The 18,977-nt window shown below is 38.8% G+C and overlaps 1 protein-coding gene across 8 annotated transcripts; it reads left to right on the forward strand.

Moving 5' to 3' along the window:
* The first annotated feature begins 1,223 nt into the window (after positions 1–1,223).
* On the forward strand, positions 1,224–18,638 carry letm1 (leucine zipper-EF-hand containing transmembrane protein 1). Of its 8 annotated transcripts, none has more exons than XM_055057109.1 (16): positions 1,224–1,541; positions 6,232–6,289; positions 6,399–6,867; positions 10,285–10,428; positions 10,549–10,686; positions 10,843–11,046; positions 11,132–11,251; positions 11,936–12,067; positions 12,208–12,366; positions 13,479–13,592; positions 14,510–14,542; positions 15,240–15,374; positions 15,511–15,704; positions 16,799–16,831; positions 17,289–17,445; positions 18,285–18,638. In XM_055057109.1, exons 1-16 carry the CDS (start codon positions 1,457–1,459, stop codon positions 18,435–18,437), a joined length of 2,328 nt encoding a protein of 775 aa, XP_054913084.1. In that variant the 5' UTR covers positions 1,224–1,456; the 3' UTR covers positions 18,438–18,638. The 8 variants fall into 8 exon arrangements, with proteins under 8 accessions (XP_054913084.1, XP_054913085.1, XP_054913087.1 ...); XM_055057110.1 differs by having other exon boundaries at positions 1,224–1,535; XM_055057112.1 differs by lacking the exon at positions 16,799–16,831.
* Positions 18,639–18,977: the final 339 nt, after the last annotated feature.

Genomic DNA, 18,977 nt, shown 5'->3' on the forward strand with positions numbered 1-18,977 from the left:
AAATTAAGACAATTTAAATGTTGAACACAAATGGACAATAACCTCAAGCAGATCACCAAATTACTTACAAAGTGACAACAAAGTTAATGTTTTGGAGAGGCCCTCACAGATCCTTGATCTAAGTCTTTAGGCCATTTAAAAGTCTAGGTCGAATCAAACAATTGAAATGTATAATTAACAAGGCTTTAGGTATTCTGAAAGTGCGAGTATAGCGCCACCTTGTGGTTTGGCACTTTCCTCTGTGGCATGTGTACTCTGGAGGTCTGAGTCGAAGGATTCTGTCTCAGTTTGTCCAGAATTTGAAATGTTTGAGTTTCACGTTTGAAAAACTACAGTTCAGTTAATTTCAATTCAGTTCATTTATATAGCGCTGACAGTGGGTGTTTCATCAGGACATTCTAAAAAAAAAAAAAACAACAACAAAACAAACAAAAATCAGTAGACGTACAGAAATATTAAACCAATTTAGTTAAATCATACAGAGACATTAAAAGTCATTCACAGTCAATTTTATTGTTGTGATACAACCATGGAGTGAGTCAAGTTCAATTCATCTAAAGTTGGTGAAATGTTTTTTTTATCTGAGGAAACCGAGCAGATTGCGTCAAGTAACTGAATTTTCAGCAATCCCTCCTTGTTAGTTTGTATGAAGCAACAGTGGAGAGGAGGACTCCTGTAACAGAAAGAAACATCCAGCAGAACCAGAACATGGCTCACTGTGACTGTGCTACTGAGGTTGACTTTTATTTTTATTTTTTTACATAAAAATGTAAACATAGTTAGTAGAGGCAGAAGTTTCTTCGGTTTCTGTGTCTAGAAGAGAGAGGATTAAACACAAAAAGACAAAAGGAAATTATTTTAAAAAATCAGTGGATAAAAACTGATGTTTTGATCCTCCAGTTAGAGATAAAATTGATGATGAGGCTTTGTTTTCTTATTACCATCCTCACATATGGAACACCATAAAGACCTGAGGGCCTCACGCTGAAAGCAAAGTGTTACTTCGACTTCATTAACATTTTATTTGATCTAAACTATGGTTTATGACTTATTTTTTATCTGAATATTTATTTTACTAATTCTAATTAAATTGTATTTTATATTAAATTACTTTTTATGTAAACAATCTGACTTTTATCGGTGAATGGAAAGCTTTTATTTTTAAAATTAACCGGAAGCATGTGCTGAACGTAGGGCCTGACGTCATTCAGAAGCTACTCCCGGCTGCTTTCTGTCATGCGCGTGAAAGGGAAGGACGGACATGACATGGGGTTATATTTTCCACTGACCACATAAACGAGCTCCTGACACTGTTGAAGTCGTCAAATAGTTCGGGTTTCTATGTTTCGGTTTAGTAGGACTTTTAATTAACCTCCAGTAGAAGCTGAGGCGCGCGAGTCGAGCGGCTAGCTTTTTAACTCGCTGTTTAAAAGGAGCTACTTTAGCCCACAAGAGCATGGCGTTAATCCTGTTTACGAGGTCCCGGACACCTTTAATGAAAACGTCCCGCTCGTTAAAGAACGAATTCCGGAAAGGTAAAGGTAAGGTTTGTGTTTCGGTCTTTCACTAGCTAGCATGGGCTTTATTATCATTCCAGTGAAGCTAACAGTTAGCTTAGACGTGTTAGCATCTGGAAGAGTCCTGACTTTTCAAGTGCAGCTCGTTCTGTTTTGAGTTTTTAGGTGGACCGAATATGAGCGCAGCAGACATCAACACCTTTCAAATTACGATTTAGTTCATTGTGACGGCGAGCAATTTCGAATTACTAAGTCAAACCTTTGTCAACAGCGGTGATTGGGGAACGCATGATCAAGGATTGAGGTTATCTGAGGGCATTCCTCTTTAACGCCGACCTGAAAGCGCCCGTTTGCAGTGCGGGGTGATGCTCATGTTGCCATGGCAAACAGGTGCTCCTCGGTTTACAAAAGCAATATTAGGGAAGAAAGATTAAAATATGTCTCAAAAAACACAAAAACAATACTTGCCGTGCAAAAAAACATTCATTAAGTAAAGCAAAACCGATTACTCAAATTCACAATCTGCTTTGATAAGTTCTTCTGAAAAGTCAGAACTAGCAGGTCAGACTTCAAGGAATGAAAATCTGCTCAGGCCTGGAAAAAGCTGATCGGTGCATTTCTGCTGATTTTTATGCCCAAGATGAAACGCAAGTTATCTAAGGTCTTAGTTTATCTTAGCGTTGCTCAACATGTCCTGACGTTGGAGTATTGTGTAAGAGGAATTATGATGTTTCAAATGTGTCTGAACTGGCCACCTTTCCAGTCTGCACTATAGTAAGGTGTTATTTTTGACTTACTGAATGGTTTTTATCTGGATTACATCTGTGCGGCCTGATGTAATTTTCATGAGCCTGTCCAGTAAGTTGATGAATTTCCATGGTGGGTATCAAGATGAAGTGTCTGCCTGCACTTTGGTTATGTAATTTCTAAGTGGATCACAGTGAGGTCAATGAAGGACTCTGATGGCATTAGTAAATGTTGAGATAACATGATCTGGAGTGTTTAAAATGTTGAGATAAAATGATCTGCAGTGTTTATGAAAAGTTCATAAAGAGTTTTTGTTTGTCTACGTTGCCTATCCCTGTGCTTTTGGCTGCGGGCCCAAATTATCAGACAGATAGCACAGCTTCCACAAATAAAGGTCAACGCCTTTTATATCTCCACTTGAGAGCGAGGGAGCTCAGTTCTTCTGTTTTGGTTTTAAGGTCCCTGTTGCCCAGCACTGTGTTGTGCCCTCTTGGTGAACCCTACTGTATATATATATGCTCTTGCTGCAGTTGAACATTAAGATCTAATTTTATATTTTTATAACTTTATATCCAATTTTCTCAGTTTTAAGTTTACATTTGTTTTCATTACAGGTATATTTAATTTATTACTAAAATGTTCACTTCTGGGTAAAGGATTTAAACTATTTACATTACTTTTATATGCAATGACAGTATATTATTCCTTACTGTCTGACCAGACTCGGAAGTTTTCTCGTTCAGGTCAGATAAGATTCCTAACATTATTTCTGCTTGCTATATACCAGAATAAGTGGATATATTTATAATGTTTTGATTTTCGTTAAATTTCTTTGTGTCAGAATATTTAATGAAATGTCTTTTAAACTGTCCGACATGAATCAAAGGTGTTGCACATTCTTTTACATATTTTTCACATTAATATGAAAAACTAGTGTAGCTGAGTGAGATTTGAAGTCTATAATAAAATATTTGGCCAGTTGGATGGATTCTACTTCCCTTACAGGGAATTCCAGATGTATATTTTTATTTATTTTTTATTTTTATATTTTTAGTAAAATACACATTGATTATTTAAAGGCAAAGGTATCTTGGGCCCTGTCTTACAGAGATGATTTTAGGTGTATCCACAAAAGGTTTTATTCTGTTCATATACATGGATTTGACGTCTCGAGTGACCAGAAACATGCATGGCCCACTGTGGCGCTGCTGTATATATTTTCTTAATCGTTTATATTTATACTGAACCCATCTACATGTGTATAGGCTTAGTGTAATCAAACCACTGACTTTGAAGAAAATAACAAAACAAAACAGTCTTATTGCTTTTTACCAAAACTAGATATTTTTTTTTATAAACCTTGTAAAATAGGATGATTCTGTCTGATTTATTGTCAGGTAAATGGGGGTCGGGGTAGTAAAGGTAATAAGGCTTGTTATTCAACTACTGTTGTTAGTTGTAATGAGTGGTCCAATATTCAAACTAATATGTGGGAAAAACTGCACAGAAACCTTTTAAACACAATATCCAATTGAGCTGTCTTCAGTCTTTATTAACAATCAGCACCATCAGTAAGATTCTTTACAAACTGTAATGTTTCTAGGGAATAGAAACACTTAATTCTTTAGCATGTAGACTGGTAAAGACAGCCAGTGGTTACGAAGTTCCATCCATTCATTTTCATACACCCTGGTCTCTAGTGGGGTCGGGAGGGTGCTATCTCCAGAGACATTTTGGGCGAGAGCCGGGGTCACCTTGGACAGGTCGCCGGTCCATCGCAGGGGAACACAAAGACAGACAGGACAAACAACCATGCACTCACACACTCTCACCTAGGGAGAATTTAGAGAAACCAATTAACCTGACAGTCATGTTTTTGGACTGTGGGAGAAGGCCGGATTACCCAGAGAGAACCCACGGGTGCATAGGGAGAACATGCAAACTCCTTGCAGAAAGATCCCAATCCAGGACCTTCTTGCTGCGAAACTGGGCAGTCATGAGTTCCAGTGAATTAAAAAAAAAACTGACCATGCTTCCGACCATTCCAACAAAGAAAATCTTTAATCCATCTTTGCTATCACTGTAAAAAAAAAAACTATAATAAACAAACAAGGCTTAGCTTCGTGGGGATGCAAATAAAGTCTGCAGGCCCTCCAGGGTTATCAGACACTGAGGGGAAACCCTGCATCAAGTGTGTTTAATAGATCTTCTCTGTTTTGAGAAATTTAGCGCAGCTGGAATATAAGATTCAGCTGTTTTTTTTCTTTTGCTCTGGACAAAATCTAGTATAATGACACACTAACATAACTAGTTAATAACAAAGCCTACTTTCAGAGTTTTCTTTAAGAGCATGTAAATTAATGGTGAGTATGATGACAGACTGCAGGTTCCAGTTTGATCTCCTTACAGCCATTCAGCAGTGGCTGGGAGTCACCCAATAGCAGACGAGTCAGAAAGGCCAGAACGACACAAACAAGAGTTGCAGCGTTGTGTAATCTACTGTACTTCCAGGCTTTTCTGCTTGTTACAGTAGGTGGGCGCTGTTCCAGTAATCTCTGTGTCCTCCTAGCTATCATGTTTAACCAGACATTGCTGGATCTGCTCCAGCCGGCCATGTGAGAAGCAGAGAAAGGGCGTGGTCGAGTTCACCGCCCTCACGCCACTGGCTGGAAGAGACCCAGAACCCCACCTTAGCTCTCGGTGCATGTCACTGGAGTTAGTGAGCTCGGCTGTGGGCCTCCGGGTGTGAATATTCTGTATAACAGAATAATGAAATTTGGCACAGATTTTAGAGTTCTAAACTATATTTCGTAATTAAATGCTCATCAAGGAGTAGGAGTATTGAAGGATGAAGGTGTGACTCTGCTCTTGATTTTAGCGTCACACGTGTTTGGATATTACAGCAGCTGTGTGAAGAACTGTTAAAGCCTCCAGTAAAGTGAGAAAGTTCAACAAGTTTCTGTTACATGTTCATTGATAAATGTTTGCCTAAGACACTGAACTGTGACTTACTGGAGTCTCTTATTGCTAAACTGGTGGCGATGAGCACTTCTAAATAAATTCAGTAAATTCAGAAAGATCAATACAGTGGCTTTTGAAATTATTCACTCTTCTTAAACTTAGTCCCATATTGTTCTGTTGCATCCGTAAAATTGATTTGGATTTTATGTGATGCAGATAAAAGTAAAAAGCGGGTAAACTGTCACATGCATATGTGCACAACCACCTCGAAGTTGCACTTTGCACATGAATTTTCCACAGCTTTATAATATAAGGCGAAAAATGAGACACAAAAGAACAATTCAATACATTTGAATATTACTGAAAAGTCATGCATTTCAGGAACTTTATCCCCAACAGAAATACATGATACAGATTAATTAACTACAGTTGGATGTTTGAAAGTATTAATTTATTATGATGATTTTCTGCTAGGACGTAATGAAAACAAGACATTTAAAATCGGAATATTACTGCCTTCACTTCTGCATGTTTTTTTAAATTTTTTATTATTCAGCAGTTATGAAGCAAAACCTGAGACTGCTGCTGTCAATGAGGGAGTGAGTCAGTTCTTGGCTAGCTGTGAGAAGTTGAACGGCTAAAGCTTTAACTTTGACTTCGTCCCTCAGAATGCTGTTCTGATTCGGACTTCACTGAAATTATTGAACGTTCTATCTGACCTTTTTTCTACTGATATTCATAAAGTCTTTTGCAATCAATATTGCTATTGATTTATTTTCAAAAGCTACTTTTAATTTGATAAATGAGCCTCATAAAAATGCATATTCCAATTGATTGAATATGACTACATATACATCAGACCTTGAAGAGATTGCTTGTGACGGTTTTGCCAATCAGAAACATGAGATAAATTCTTGTTAACTGTAAGTGTTCCTTGTGTGTGTGGTTTTTTTCTCTTTTTTTAAATATATTTTGCTGGCCAAATTCTCATAGTAGTTTGTTTCAGGTAAACTACAGGATGGTTTCTGTTTCAACTGCACAACTCTCAGACTCACCAGTCAAACGTAAGCCAATCCAATTGCTCTCTTATAAAATGAAACTACCTGACATAACCTTTCTGTATCATGCAGACGAAGATTTAAAAAAAACATTTGTATCTTTTTGTACTGATAGGCTTGACGGGCTCCCGCTCGGCAGCTTGGCCCGTGTCTTCTCCGTCAGCCCATCCTCCCCCCTGTCCGATGAATACATGGCACCCTGTCAGAATCTGGACCCACGGCGACTGTACTGTGCATTTGCCGCGGCTTCCTCCAGTCCGGCCTGGCGTACGACAGGCTCCCCTCAGTACTTCCCGGGCGTCAGGTGGATACACACCTCAAGGGGACGATGGGACGACTCAAAAGTGGAGAAATCCCTAAAATCCTTAAAAGACAAGAAAATGAAGCTGGAGGAAGGCGGGCCCGTGTACAGTCCCACGCTGGACGCTGAACCCGTCAGACGGACGATCCGGCAGCGAGTCATTGACGAAATCAAGCACTACTACCACGGCTTCAGGCTGCTGTGGATCGACACCACCATCGCAGGGCGCATGTTGTGGAAGATCCTGAATGGGAATCCCCTCTCTCGCCGTGAAAGGAGACAAGTAAGAATGGACGGGCTTTTACATCTGAGCCAGTAATTTTACTCAAAAGCAGCAATGTTTGTTACTGAATTTTTATAGAGATGACAGGGTTGTTGTCTTGCTGGGAGGATGGGACAAGCTTTTATTTATCTCCATTCATCGACTAGCTTTTCTGATTTCATCCCCATATCATGATGGTGCCGCCTCCAAGTTTCACTGTAGGATGCTGTATTCACAGTGATGTGTATCATTATTTTTGTTAGACACAACATTTCTGACTAGCTTATGCTCCTGCCTTTGTCTTTCTGTGGTTGCTGGCTTTCTTTATGCATAGAGACAAGGTTTTTGGAGCGCAAATTCCTTCAAAGTTCCCAGCATCCTCTGGGTTGCACCTCCAACTAGCACTCCCATTGCCCGACAAGTTGCTGTATGTCTTGTGCAAGTTATCCAAAGGCCATAAGTTCAGAGCTAACTTGGTGAGGAGTCGACCCCAGCAGCTGAGACTTCTTGTTCCGTACAGTTTAATCCAGAGCTTTTCACGCCTAATGGGATCAATTACAGGAAATAACCACAAGCTGGGTGTTTACTCATAAGTGGCTCAGCAGCATTCGGTTGCTTTATTAAAACTCTTGAGGGACGAGGTTCACATGTAGAAACAAGAGATCTGACACTTTGACTTTAGTTCATAACCTCCCAGAGTTTATCATATCCATGACTTCCACAGCTTCACCACCAGAAGAAGAAACAATGAGAGGAAACACCCAGCCTAAAACAATCTGAAAGAAGGCAAATGATTCAATTTATTCTGTAGTTTTCACTCTTGTAGTAAAAGCTACTTTTCACTTTGCCTTGTGTTGACTGAAATAATCTTAAGGTCAGGAAAGCAGAGCAGGTCAGCAGGGGTCAGACTAACTGCGGCAGCGTTCCTCAGTCAGCCTGGATGGAACAGATTAAAGTGATGTGATTGGCTGCTTGCCCCTGATCCGTCCACAATGTAGACTGGACTTACTGCTGGAGTTCACTGTGTCTTTTGGTTTTACCCGATAAGAGTAAACATTTCTAAACTGCTATATGTCCAGACTCGATCAGGTAAAAAAAAAAAAAAAGTAGATTTGTTTCTTATTTTAGCAGAACAATTCTTTACCTTCATTTCAATAAGTAGATGTCATTAATACAGAGTCATTTTTAACTGCTTAAGGCAAACATACAAGGTGACAGTATTGTCACAACACAGAACAACTTATGTTGTCTGTTTGCCAAACAAAGCAGATCATTGGTATTTCTATACAAAATATTCTATCCTAAAATATCAAATAAAATCTGAAAATAAAAAGAAGACGCTGTCCATGGATGATTTCTCTATTCTTAAAATCCTTGAATTGGCTCATGACAACTTCAGACCATGTTGTAGTTTTTGTTGAAGTGAAAGGGTTGCTCATAATTTGTCAAATTTTACGGCTATCATCTTAGCAGAGGGTGTTTTGTTGATACCCAGGTTTACAGTGGATTGGATCTCATCGACTTGTGTACAATGCCATAAACGCTCTTCATATTCATCATATTTATTGGTGGTGTGTATACAAGCAATGTTCCAACGCTGTGTGAGAGAGATAAATAACTTCTTACCAAAATAAGAAGTTATTTATCTTCATATTCTTAAATAAACTTTGAGTCGCCTTCATTCAGTAACACTGTCCGCACTGAAGAAGTGTTTGAATGTTTGGCTTTCCAAAGGATTTCTCACCAGTCAGGACGAGATTTAGCTGAAATTGTCAGAATCTATGCATTCCTAATTATATTCAACGCAAACATATATTAGCGCCAGCAGCTGAAAAGATATTTCAAACACTTTCATCTCATTACCAGAGGAAACAAGGCTTTGTGTTGATGTTAAAAGCTGACCACTGCTTCCCCTCTTATTTAAGGACCACCCCCCTCTGCCACTTTTCAAATGCAGGAGTCTTTCTCTTGTGCGCATGCTCTAAGCCCATGTTACCATCCATTCATCTAACCTGGAATGGCATTGCCTCCTTAATCTCCTCCTTTCACATTCACCTTCACTCCTCGGCTCTCAGCTTAGGGGCTCTTTCTGTTTCAACGTGTCACCCCATTCCTTCTGCTTTGATGCCAAAACTCCAGCAGATGATATACATGTCAATGGGCCAGCAGACAAAGGCCTTTTCACTCAAGATGGCCTAAATCCTCCATCGCACTGCCCCACTGAAATGCAGGTGGAGAGGACAGAGAAAGGCAGACTCGTGTTTTCTGGCGTTCTCTTGCCTCAGGACTGGTTTGTGTAGGTTGTGTCTCGGAGCAGTCAGAAAGCCACAGTTGGACAGCTGTACAATGACACAGAACAGGGCTGGCTTGGTGCTTGGATTGTTCCTCTCTGTGCTTAATTAAAGTGCTTCCTGTTGAATGAAGGGGAGCTTTTTGAGCACTGTGGGGTAGAATGCTCATTTTGGCCTACAGCTCCCTGCAAAGAAAGCAGCAGGAACCATGTATGTGCACTAAGTGTGTGTGTGTGTGTGTGTGTGTGTGTGTGTGTGTGTGTGTGTGTGTGTGTGTGTGTGTGTGTGTGTGTGTGTGTGTGTGTGTGTGTGTGTGTGTGCATGCGTGTGTGTGTTGGAGTGGTATATACAGATTCTAAGCATGGCGTTTCTGTCTACAAACAAGAAAAGTGAAAAACATGCCAACGATGGACTTATTTCTGGTTGAGATTGCGGGCAAAATGTCGCCCTCTGCTGGATTCTTATATAAACTGCAGCACAGTTCTACTAAAATAATTTAAAAGGTCTATTGCAGCTCGGCTGGTCACTGTAACACATTTTGCTGAGAGATAAATTGTCCCAGAAGTTATTGCAATACATGATAATATTGTTGCTTAGAGGTCATTTTAAAGTAATGTAATGCCAATGGCATAATAATGCAAGAACACATGCCCCTTGGAAATGGTCTCAAAATGGCAATATTAACATTTATCACAGTAACTTCTAGAATTATGTCATTCAGTTTGTAATACATTAAATTGCAATATGATTGAAAAGTCATTTTATTTCAGGATCTTTGGTGAAACACATTATTTATTGAATTTATGGAATTTATTAGTTATTAATTCCACACAGATGGATATTTGAAATTTCTGTTAAATATATATTTTTTCTCTTGCAGTTTAGGAAAACATGACAATTAAAATTAGAATACAATATCAAACCAATAGAAAAATATCTTTTACATTTTGTGCTTTATGGGTGTATGCTATTTTCAAAATGTACTTTTAATCTGACAAACGAGCCTCATTGGGACGTATTCTCTAATTTACTGAATGTGACTGTAGTTTCCTGAACTAGTGAAAGCTTGTCCAAGCATCATCTTTTGTTTATTGGAATCATCATCCACTGACTTTGTTCTCATTATTCTCTGAAAAATTCTCCTCAGTTCCTCAGAACGTGTGCAGACGTTTTCAGACTGCTGCCTTTCCTGGTGTTCATCATTGTCCCGTTCATGGAGTTCCTCCTTCCTGTGGCATTGAAGCTGTTCCCCAACATGCTGCCTTCCACCTTTGAAACCCAGTCGAAGAAGGTAACCAGAGCTGTAGTCTAAAATGGTTCTTCTGAGGTCATTTTAGCGTTTGCCATTGTTCAAATGTTTCCTCGTTTGAGGGAAATCAAACGAGGATTCAGATACAAACACTGTTTTTAGGAGGAGAGGTTGAAGAAGGAGCTCAGAGTCAAACTGGAGATGGCCAAGTTCTTACAGGACACCATAGAGGAGATTGCACTGAGGAACAAGGCTGCCCAGGGCAACGTGACCGAGGAGTTCTCCACCTTCTTTCAAAAGGTTGGTGCTGGTGAGAAATGACCAAAAGGCTCCGGGTGCCTCTCTTCTGGTTGAAACAACACATTGTCTGTGCATATGTAGACGTGTTAACGCCACTGGACCGTTACATCACTTTAAGACTTCAGAATTCTGTGCGTAATGTGACTCTTTCTGCAGATCCGGGACTCTGGAGAACGTCCCAGTAACGAGCAGATCATAAAGTTCTCCAAACTGTTTGAGGACGAGCTCACTCTGGACAACCTGACCCGACCTCAGCTGGTGGCTCTCTGCCACCTCCTGGAGCTCCAGTCCATTGGAACCAACAACTTCCTGCGCTTTCAGCTTATCATGAAGCTGAGGGCCATCCATGCTGATGACAAGGTATTCAGGGTTCAGCTCCACTTGATATGTGATGTCCTCCCATCGGGGGCGATGCTCTTATGTCCCGTGTGCCTCTATTCTCCAGCTTATAGCAGAAGAAGGAATCGAGAGTATGAACGTGACTGAAGTGCAGGCGGCCTGTCGCGCTAGAGGGATGAGATCTCTCGGAGTCACAGAGGAACGACTGAGGGAGCAACTCAGCCAGGTAGCAGAAACGACAAGTTAACTTTTCTACTTTTGTCTTGGCTCAGACTGAATTTGTGAAAGAGCAGGTTTATGGAACACTTAAAGGGCAGAGGGGTCCACACATTTTGTCAAGTGGGCCAAAATAGTGAAGTCAAAATACAAATTTGTAATTTCTAAAGCACCAAAAAAACAAAATAATTTTATACCTCTCAACATACAACTAAGCACCCAATAATTCTAATTAAACAAGTCAAGAAGTACATTTTTTTTTGTAGGAAAACAAACTTTAAATCTTTAAAAAAAATTAAGAAAAGAACAACAGTTTGGAATTTTTTTTGGGTTCAGATGAAAAAAATAAAGGAAAACAATTTTGTTTCTCTTTATTACATAATGCTTTATTATTATTTATTTAATTTAAAATTTGAATATCTTTTGTCCTCTACCATATCAAATACCTAAAGGACTACACTCTACTTTTTTGCATATTTAGTTTAGTTTCTGCGTTTGCTCACTGAATCTTAACACCTGTATTTGATGTCGCAATAATAAAAAAAAAATATATAATAATAAGATAAGAATGCTTGTATCTGTATCTAGGAAAGAGAATTGGTCTGAACACACAGACATGTGGGACTTCACAAGTAACCTTTTTCTTCAAGCTAGATGAGGAAGTGGGTCAGTGACTTGTCCTTATTTTTTGCAGTGGTTGGACCTGCATCTGAACCAGCAGATTCCCACGTCTCTGCTGCTGCTCTCCCGAGCCATGTTCCTCCCTGACACTCTGTCTCCGGCAGATCAGCTCAAAACTACGCTGCAAACCCTTCCCGAGATGGTGGTACGTTCGCTGGACTGAAAAAAACAGACTCTGAAAAATACCTCCACCCAGTTTAGCCGTGGATACAGGCCCAGCAACGTTAGCCGACTTCATTTGCTCTAAGTTAAGTTAACCAAGCACGTTTATTTTTTTTCTTTTAGACCAAAGAAGCCCAGGTGAAGGTGGCTGAAATCGAGCTCTCCAAAGTGGACAATAAGACCAAACTGGAGACGATGCTGCAGGAGGAGGCGGCAATACGCCAAGACACCAAGGATCGGGAGCTGGAGAGGCTGGCTGATGCTGCAGAGAAGGCTGCTAGGGTATGTGTGTGTTTGCATGTGCGCTCATGTGTCTATAAACCCAAAACTTTTGACATAAATCATGTCAATACCAAATACTGAGGAAATGTATGCAGACCTATGATTTGGAGACATTCCTAAATAAATCTGACATTTTCTCTTTTGACTGTGCCATTTAGCAAATACAAATAATTTTTGTAATTCTAACTGACCTAAAACAAGAGAAGTGTGGTCCCACTTAACAATAACAACAAATAAACAAACTTCATTAATGGGGATTTATTGTGACAATCACAAATCAGAATTCCTATCATGACAAGAAATGTATCACAAGAAATGATTGAAGATACAATAAATGCCAAACCCTAATTCAGGCTCTGTCCAAGGAAAACTCGCATTTCACTTCAGGTTTTAAAGATGTGTGTCAAACTGAACACTCGGGGCCAAATCTGGCCCACCGTAGCTTTTTATGTGGCCACATTACTGGGACATTACATCAATAAGTCTACAAAAATTCACACAAAATCAACAAATATGCAGATTTTTTTTCTAATTTTACAGCAAGTTTTTTCAAAATTGGTCAAAAACATTGGATTGAAGCCAATGCTGCCTCCGTCCGTAACTGACACAGGGAGTAATAAGAAGTCACATTGAACATCACATATTAGCACAAATATTATCTAAATTCCTTACAAACATTTCTAAATTGGCAAAATCTGTAAATTTGATTGCAAAAAAAAAAAAAAACACAAAATAAATCACACAATGCTGGAGGAACAGCTTTTTACTGATTTTTTTCAACAGTTCAATTGGTTTTGTCAATATATTTTGGCACAATTGGCACTTTAAGAACATTCAGATTTGATACGGCCAGAATGAAAATGACTTTGACATCCCTGAGCTACAACAACAAAAATCATAGGAACTATTGAAAAATCCACTTTAAATAAAAAATCTATCATCATATTCCTGTGTTTTTTTGTTTTGTTTTGTTTTGTTTTTACACAAGATCAATTATTACAGTTGATAAAAAAAAATAACTTCAGTGTGCTTCCACTGGACCAATCTGTTTAACTTTCACATGCATGTGTTCGATTGGCCTCTTTTGCATGTTTGACTGTGTTGTTCTGCAGGTGGACGAGTTGGAGCTGAAAGTCGACGATGCAGAGGCTGCGATGCTACAGGCTACCAGAGCAGCTCAGTCAGAGACTCTGAGGGACAAAGCTCCTGTTATAGAGGGAAGGAAGGTAATATCATGAAATAGTAAATTAGCTGCGTTTCCATTACAAAGGCACACACATCTTTGATGATACTCTGCTAATGTAAAAAATGTTTGCAATTTAATGGTGTTTGCATTAAACAAACACCACAATACGAAATGAAATGAGTCACACATGAATAGGCTGTTGATGCAATAAGTCATTAAGAATCATGACAAATGTAAACAGTTACATGAGATATATTCACAATTCAGTCATGGTGCTAGCCCTCATCATCTATCAGCCAATCAGAGGAGCCTCATTCAGTCATCCGAGCGACAAGCCCCGCCTACTTGAGAGCGGTTACCCACCTGGCGCTTTGGGGAAGTTGTAGTCTGTGATTTTGTAGAAGAGTTAAATATTCAACATGTATCAGCATCACAACTACTTTGTGATGCTGTGAGAGATCTGGTGGAGCCAGCTGCACATGGTCGGGAAAGAAACAGAAACAAACTGTCCTCCTCCAATTACTTCCTGTCATCTTCTTTGTCGTTTTCATCAGTAGTAACAGCTGGCTGTTGATCACGTTTCTCATTTGATACAGTAAAAGTATTTTCTTTTCAGTTTTCCGAAATAAATGTATTTTTGTACAGCTGAAAATCTACCTCATCCTAGTGCAAAAACCTTGTCTTGAAAAACATGAATTATTTTCTGCATTTTCATTTATTTGCATAATTTCAGTTTGTGTAATTCTGTACTTAATGGAAACGCAGCTAGTTTGTTTATATTCATTGCTTCTGTACTTTCTTGGATATTGATAAAGATAAAACAGTGATCCTTGCCCCAGATAAATTGGCCCTCAGTATTAGTGATGCAGACTTTATTTATTTAATTCTGACCCCCTATGTTCAGATGGAAAGCTTTGATCTCTTACTTGTGGTGATCTTTTTGTTTCCTCCCACCAGTACGAGCACTGGCACACGTTTCTGCGTATTCAGGTTAGGTTTAATGTTGCTCCCCTTCAGCTGATGGATGTAGTGTTTAAGTTTCCCTAATGGAATATTAAACTTTATTTGTTCTGTTCAGCACCCGTGTATTTGAGCCCTCCCTTTCCTTTCCTGTTGTGGTCTTCCTGCTTTCATCTATATATTTTCTTCCCTCGTGAGAATGTAATGACCCAGAGTCTCCCCTTACTCCCTCCTGTTGGTTGGTCTGTTTTGGCTTCACAGTAAATTTTAAGAGGTTGTACTTGTCAGATTACAGCCATTTTCCCCTGTAAGTACAACCACAAATCCTTCAAGGCAATAGTTTTCCCACTGGTCAAAGTTCAGGACCCACCACATCAATTTTTTTTCTCAAAGTACTAAAGTCAGTCTTTTCAATTCACTTATTCAACCATTAATTAATCAGAAGGCTGATCTAACAATTAGAGCAATCACTTAAAAATATTTATAACACACTGTTTTCATGCAAATTTTTTAAAAGCTGATTCTATGACCAAAAAAATGCACAAAAAACAGGTTCTTTTCTTCATACAATCACATTATTGTGTAGAACACTGGTTGTAAATATACATCAATCTTATCTCTGAAATATGACAGAAATGGGCTGCAATTATTATTTCTAAAGTATATCTTAAGTTTGAATGACATCCACTTGCAGAATGTAATTTCTTTTGCCGTTTTTTGATTCCAGGATGAGGAGATAACCAAAGAAGAGATCGACCTTCTGAGTGACGCCTGCTCTAAGCTGAAGGAGCAGAAGAAGCTGCTGACTCTGGAGAAAGAGGAACTGGAGGAGCTGAAGGATGACGTCCAGGAGTACAATGAGGTGCTTTCACGCTCAGACCGTATTCATGTTCACTTCAGTTGTTTCACTTAACAAAAAAAGAAATCAATAAAAAAAATCATATTTTTGTCGACACATAAATGCACAGAATCGTTTTAATCCTTCTGTGCGTCTCCAGGATCTGGAGGAGATCAAAAAGGAATTTTCCAAGAGCGGTCAGGAGAAGTCCTTGGAAGAATCGAAGGCCAGCAAGCGTTTGTCTAAGAGAGTCACCCGCATGATCGGTCGCATTGATAAAATCATTGTGGAGCTGGAGAAGGACAAAGTCATGCTGGACGGGCAGACAGAAAGTGGAACCACTCTGCCTGTTGGGTAAGAGTCACAATTACTCCACAGCTTTGTCATTAATCATTAACACATCTCTTCATGATTTGTTAAGGTGCTTTTTGACTGCAGGAATCACAGTAGTTTTCAGGAACCATTATAGGTACCAAAAACTACAACCTTAACAACTGGGTGGAGGTTGATAAGCATTTTGTTCGGGTCGCATATTCCCAGCATCCCCTCATGACACAAAAGAAGAACTTTGGATATTTGCTTACAGACACAAAACTTCAACCCAATCGTTCAAATTGAAAATTTTAGCGTTTTACACTGAATACATTCAAAAATATGACTAGAATTACTTAACCTTCCTGGAAATATTAGAAAAACATAATTTCATAATTTCAGCTAACCTGAGTAAATAAATGGTTGTGCTTCAAGCAATTGTTGTGTGTTAAGGTGCACCAATTGTAGTTTTCTATCCGGTCACAGACCTTTAAAAAGCTGATTCCAATTCAGGCCGATATTTATTTATTTATTTATTTGCTTGTTTGTTTGTCTGAAAAGTCATAAGATGGCGACGTTGTGTGTCTGCATTTAATGCTCCTATTAGAATATATGGAAATAATTATTTAACAAAATTTAAATTTTACTATTTTCTCCTAAAATTTGAAAAGTAACCACAACATTTATTTAGAAACACCAGGTAGTACCAGAACTGAATAAGTTATTTTTACCTGTGAGGATCAGCAAAAATAATTGGAAATTTATTGCAATATTTCTGAAATATTTGTAGTGATTTCTTTAGCTTTTAAACAACAGCCATCGGTATTTGAAACAATCTGAGATTAATGCTGATTCATTTGTCGGCCATAATCTCTGCTCCTTGAATCAGTAAGGCTGCTTTAACGACCAAGTGTGAAGTTTGTGTTTCGTAAACAATAAGAGTGATTCATACATCGTCAGTAGCCATAATTGCCATCTGTTTCCAGAACCCACAGTCAAAATGCACCTTCTCATATCAGTACATTTCTCGTAAAATGGTGGTGGAGATAAAATACCAATCAAATCAATCAATTAATGAATGTCATGACCGATCGAAACACCAAATCCAGACCTCTAATTTATTCCAAATTTTGCAGATTATTCTTCACTAAGTATAGTGATGCCGAGAGGTAAGATGAACGGCGTCAAACCGTCACTGCATGTCAGACTCTGACGTTGCGTCATGGTTTTTCTCATGCTAAAATAATTCTGCAGAGAATCTGTCTTCAGTTCTGTTCCTAACCTCTGACCTGCAGCAGAGTTCTCCCAGCAGGTTGCTGTGTTTGGAATATGCTTAACAGCTTTGAGACTTGATGCCTGATTTGTAAAATTTAAATGTAAAAGAAATGTTTGTCCAAAAAGCATGACCTTTTTTGAATATTGTAGTTCCTTTATGGAGCGAGACTATGCTAACATCTGACTGAAACCATTAATTACTTATCCCAATCTGCTTGTGTCATCGACAAAACCCTTGAATCAGTTGGATCGGTGTGATCTGGTAGACCAGAATGAATGCAGCCAGTTGATTTGGAGCTCTCCACCGCATTTTACACCCTGCCAAAGCCGGTAACCGTTTCCTGTATGCAGTCTGTTCTACACCTTCAGGGAGAACCTGATCGGCATTGAGGAGCTCATCAACGTCATGCGGCAGATCCAGAACATTCCAGAGGACAAGCTGCAGAGGATCGCAAAAGCCCTGGACGACAACAAGGACGGAAAGATCGACATCGACGATGTCATCAAAGTACTTTGAACACTACATCTTTAACACCACATTCAGTGTTCATGCCCCATACTAATTCTGACACATTACAGCCACAAGCTTTTTTGCATGTTACTGGAATTTTATGAGAAAGACCCACACCAACTCTGCGCTTATGTGGGAGGAAGTGAAATATGGTTTTCCCTTGCTTTCTTCCTTTTTTTTCCAAAAAGAAAAAAAAGCTTTTTATTCATTTGTTTTCACCGCATTTACTCTGATACCCAGTGGTGCGCACACTTCTACTATTTAGCTAATGTGCTAATAACAGAGCTAATTTTTTGTTTAACTTTAAAAACATTTAGCTCACTTATCCTCTCCGAAATGAATATTCTGAGATCAATTCTAAAGTGCTTAATTGCTTGCCTGTTGTGCAAACTGTCAGTTGAAATAAGCTAGACATTAGACATGTTGACGTTTTCTGAAGAATTATTCAGGAATAATGTTTACATGCATGCTCTTATTTTGAAGTGGGTAAAACTTACGCAGCAGTCCTGTTTCCTCTCTTCACACTCTCATTTAAAAGAAGAAACAGGAACATAAAACACAAGCAGTAAAGAAAAGATATTGACATAGCTGCAATATCTAAGGACATGATAGAACCTGTAAATTATAATATCAAAAGCTAATACTCAAAGGTTGTAGCCCTTCAAGGGAAGATATATTTTGAATATCTAGTGCTGTCGCAGAATTTATGTTTATGATTAGAGGTTTAGGGTTCGTGCAATAAATCTTTTAGCGTTGCTAAGTACTATATTTCATTTCATTTGATCTTTTTGGCTCATTCACTTTCTCCTAAGCTAATTTTTCTGTGTTACTTTCAGTTGGTGGAACTGATCGACAAGGAAGACATCGACATCTCTACTTCGCAGCTGGCTGACATCATGGTCATGCTGCACAAGGAAGAGAGACTGATTGAGAAAGAGAAGGCCAAAGACAAAGCTGAGAAGGAGCAGGCAGCCAAACTCAACAGCTAACTTCCCTCAAAGACACAGAGCACATTTGTTAAAAAAAAAAAAGCAAAAAAAAAAAAAAAAACAACCCGCAGATTAGCTTAGTCCGCTACCAGCTCTTGGAATACTTCGGACATCAAGTCAATTACAAGGTAATAGCTGCCATGTGGAAATAACTGCTTAACAAAAAAAATCTATCAATAAAAAGGCCTCCTTCCTCTTCAATGCACAGAATTAATTTGAAAGCTATGATGTAAAACATTTTGGAGTGATCCTATGTATTATGTGGATACTTGAGTTTGTGTAATTTTAGCTAATTTATTGATGCAGGGAGCAGGGTGACATGGAACCATGGTTGCATTAATGAACTAAAAGCTTTGAGGAGAAATTTGATCATATTAGTGGATGTGATATTTAGAGTTTGGGGTGAAACATCTTGCCTTTCATTTCAATCATGTCATCTCACACAAATGACATCCATTCTGGACTTGCACAGTAAACAGTATAGTAATTATTGTCATTCCACTAAGTTTTTTTTTTCTTTATTTATTTTCATCCACCAGC

Source organism: Poeciliopsis prolifica, unplaced genomic scaffold, assembly GCF_027474105.1.
Source record: "Poeciliopsis prolifica strain line A6 unplaced genomic scaffold, Auburn_PproV2 SCAFFOLD047, whole genome shotgun sequence".
In the NCBI taxonomy this organism is placed as follows: Eukaryota; Metazoa; Chordata; class Actinopteri; order Cyprinodontiformes; family Poeciliidae; genus Poeciliopsis; species Poeciliopsis prolifica.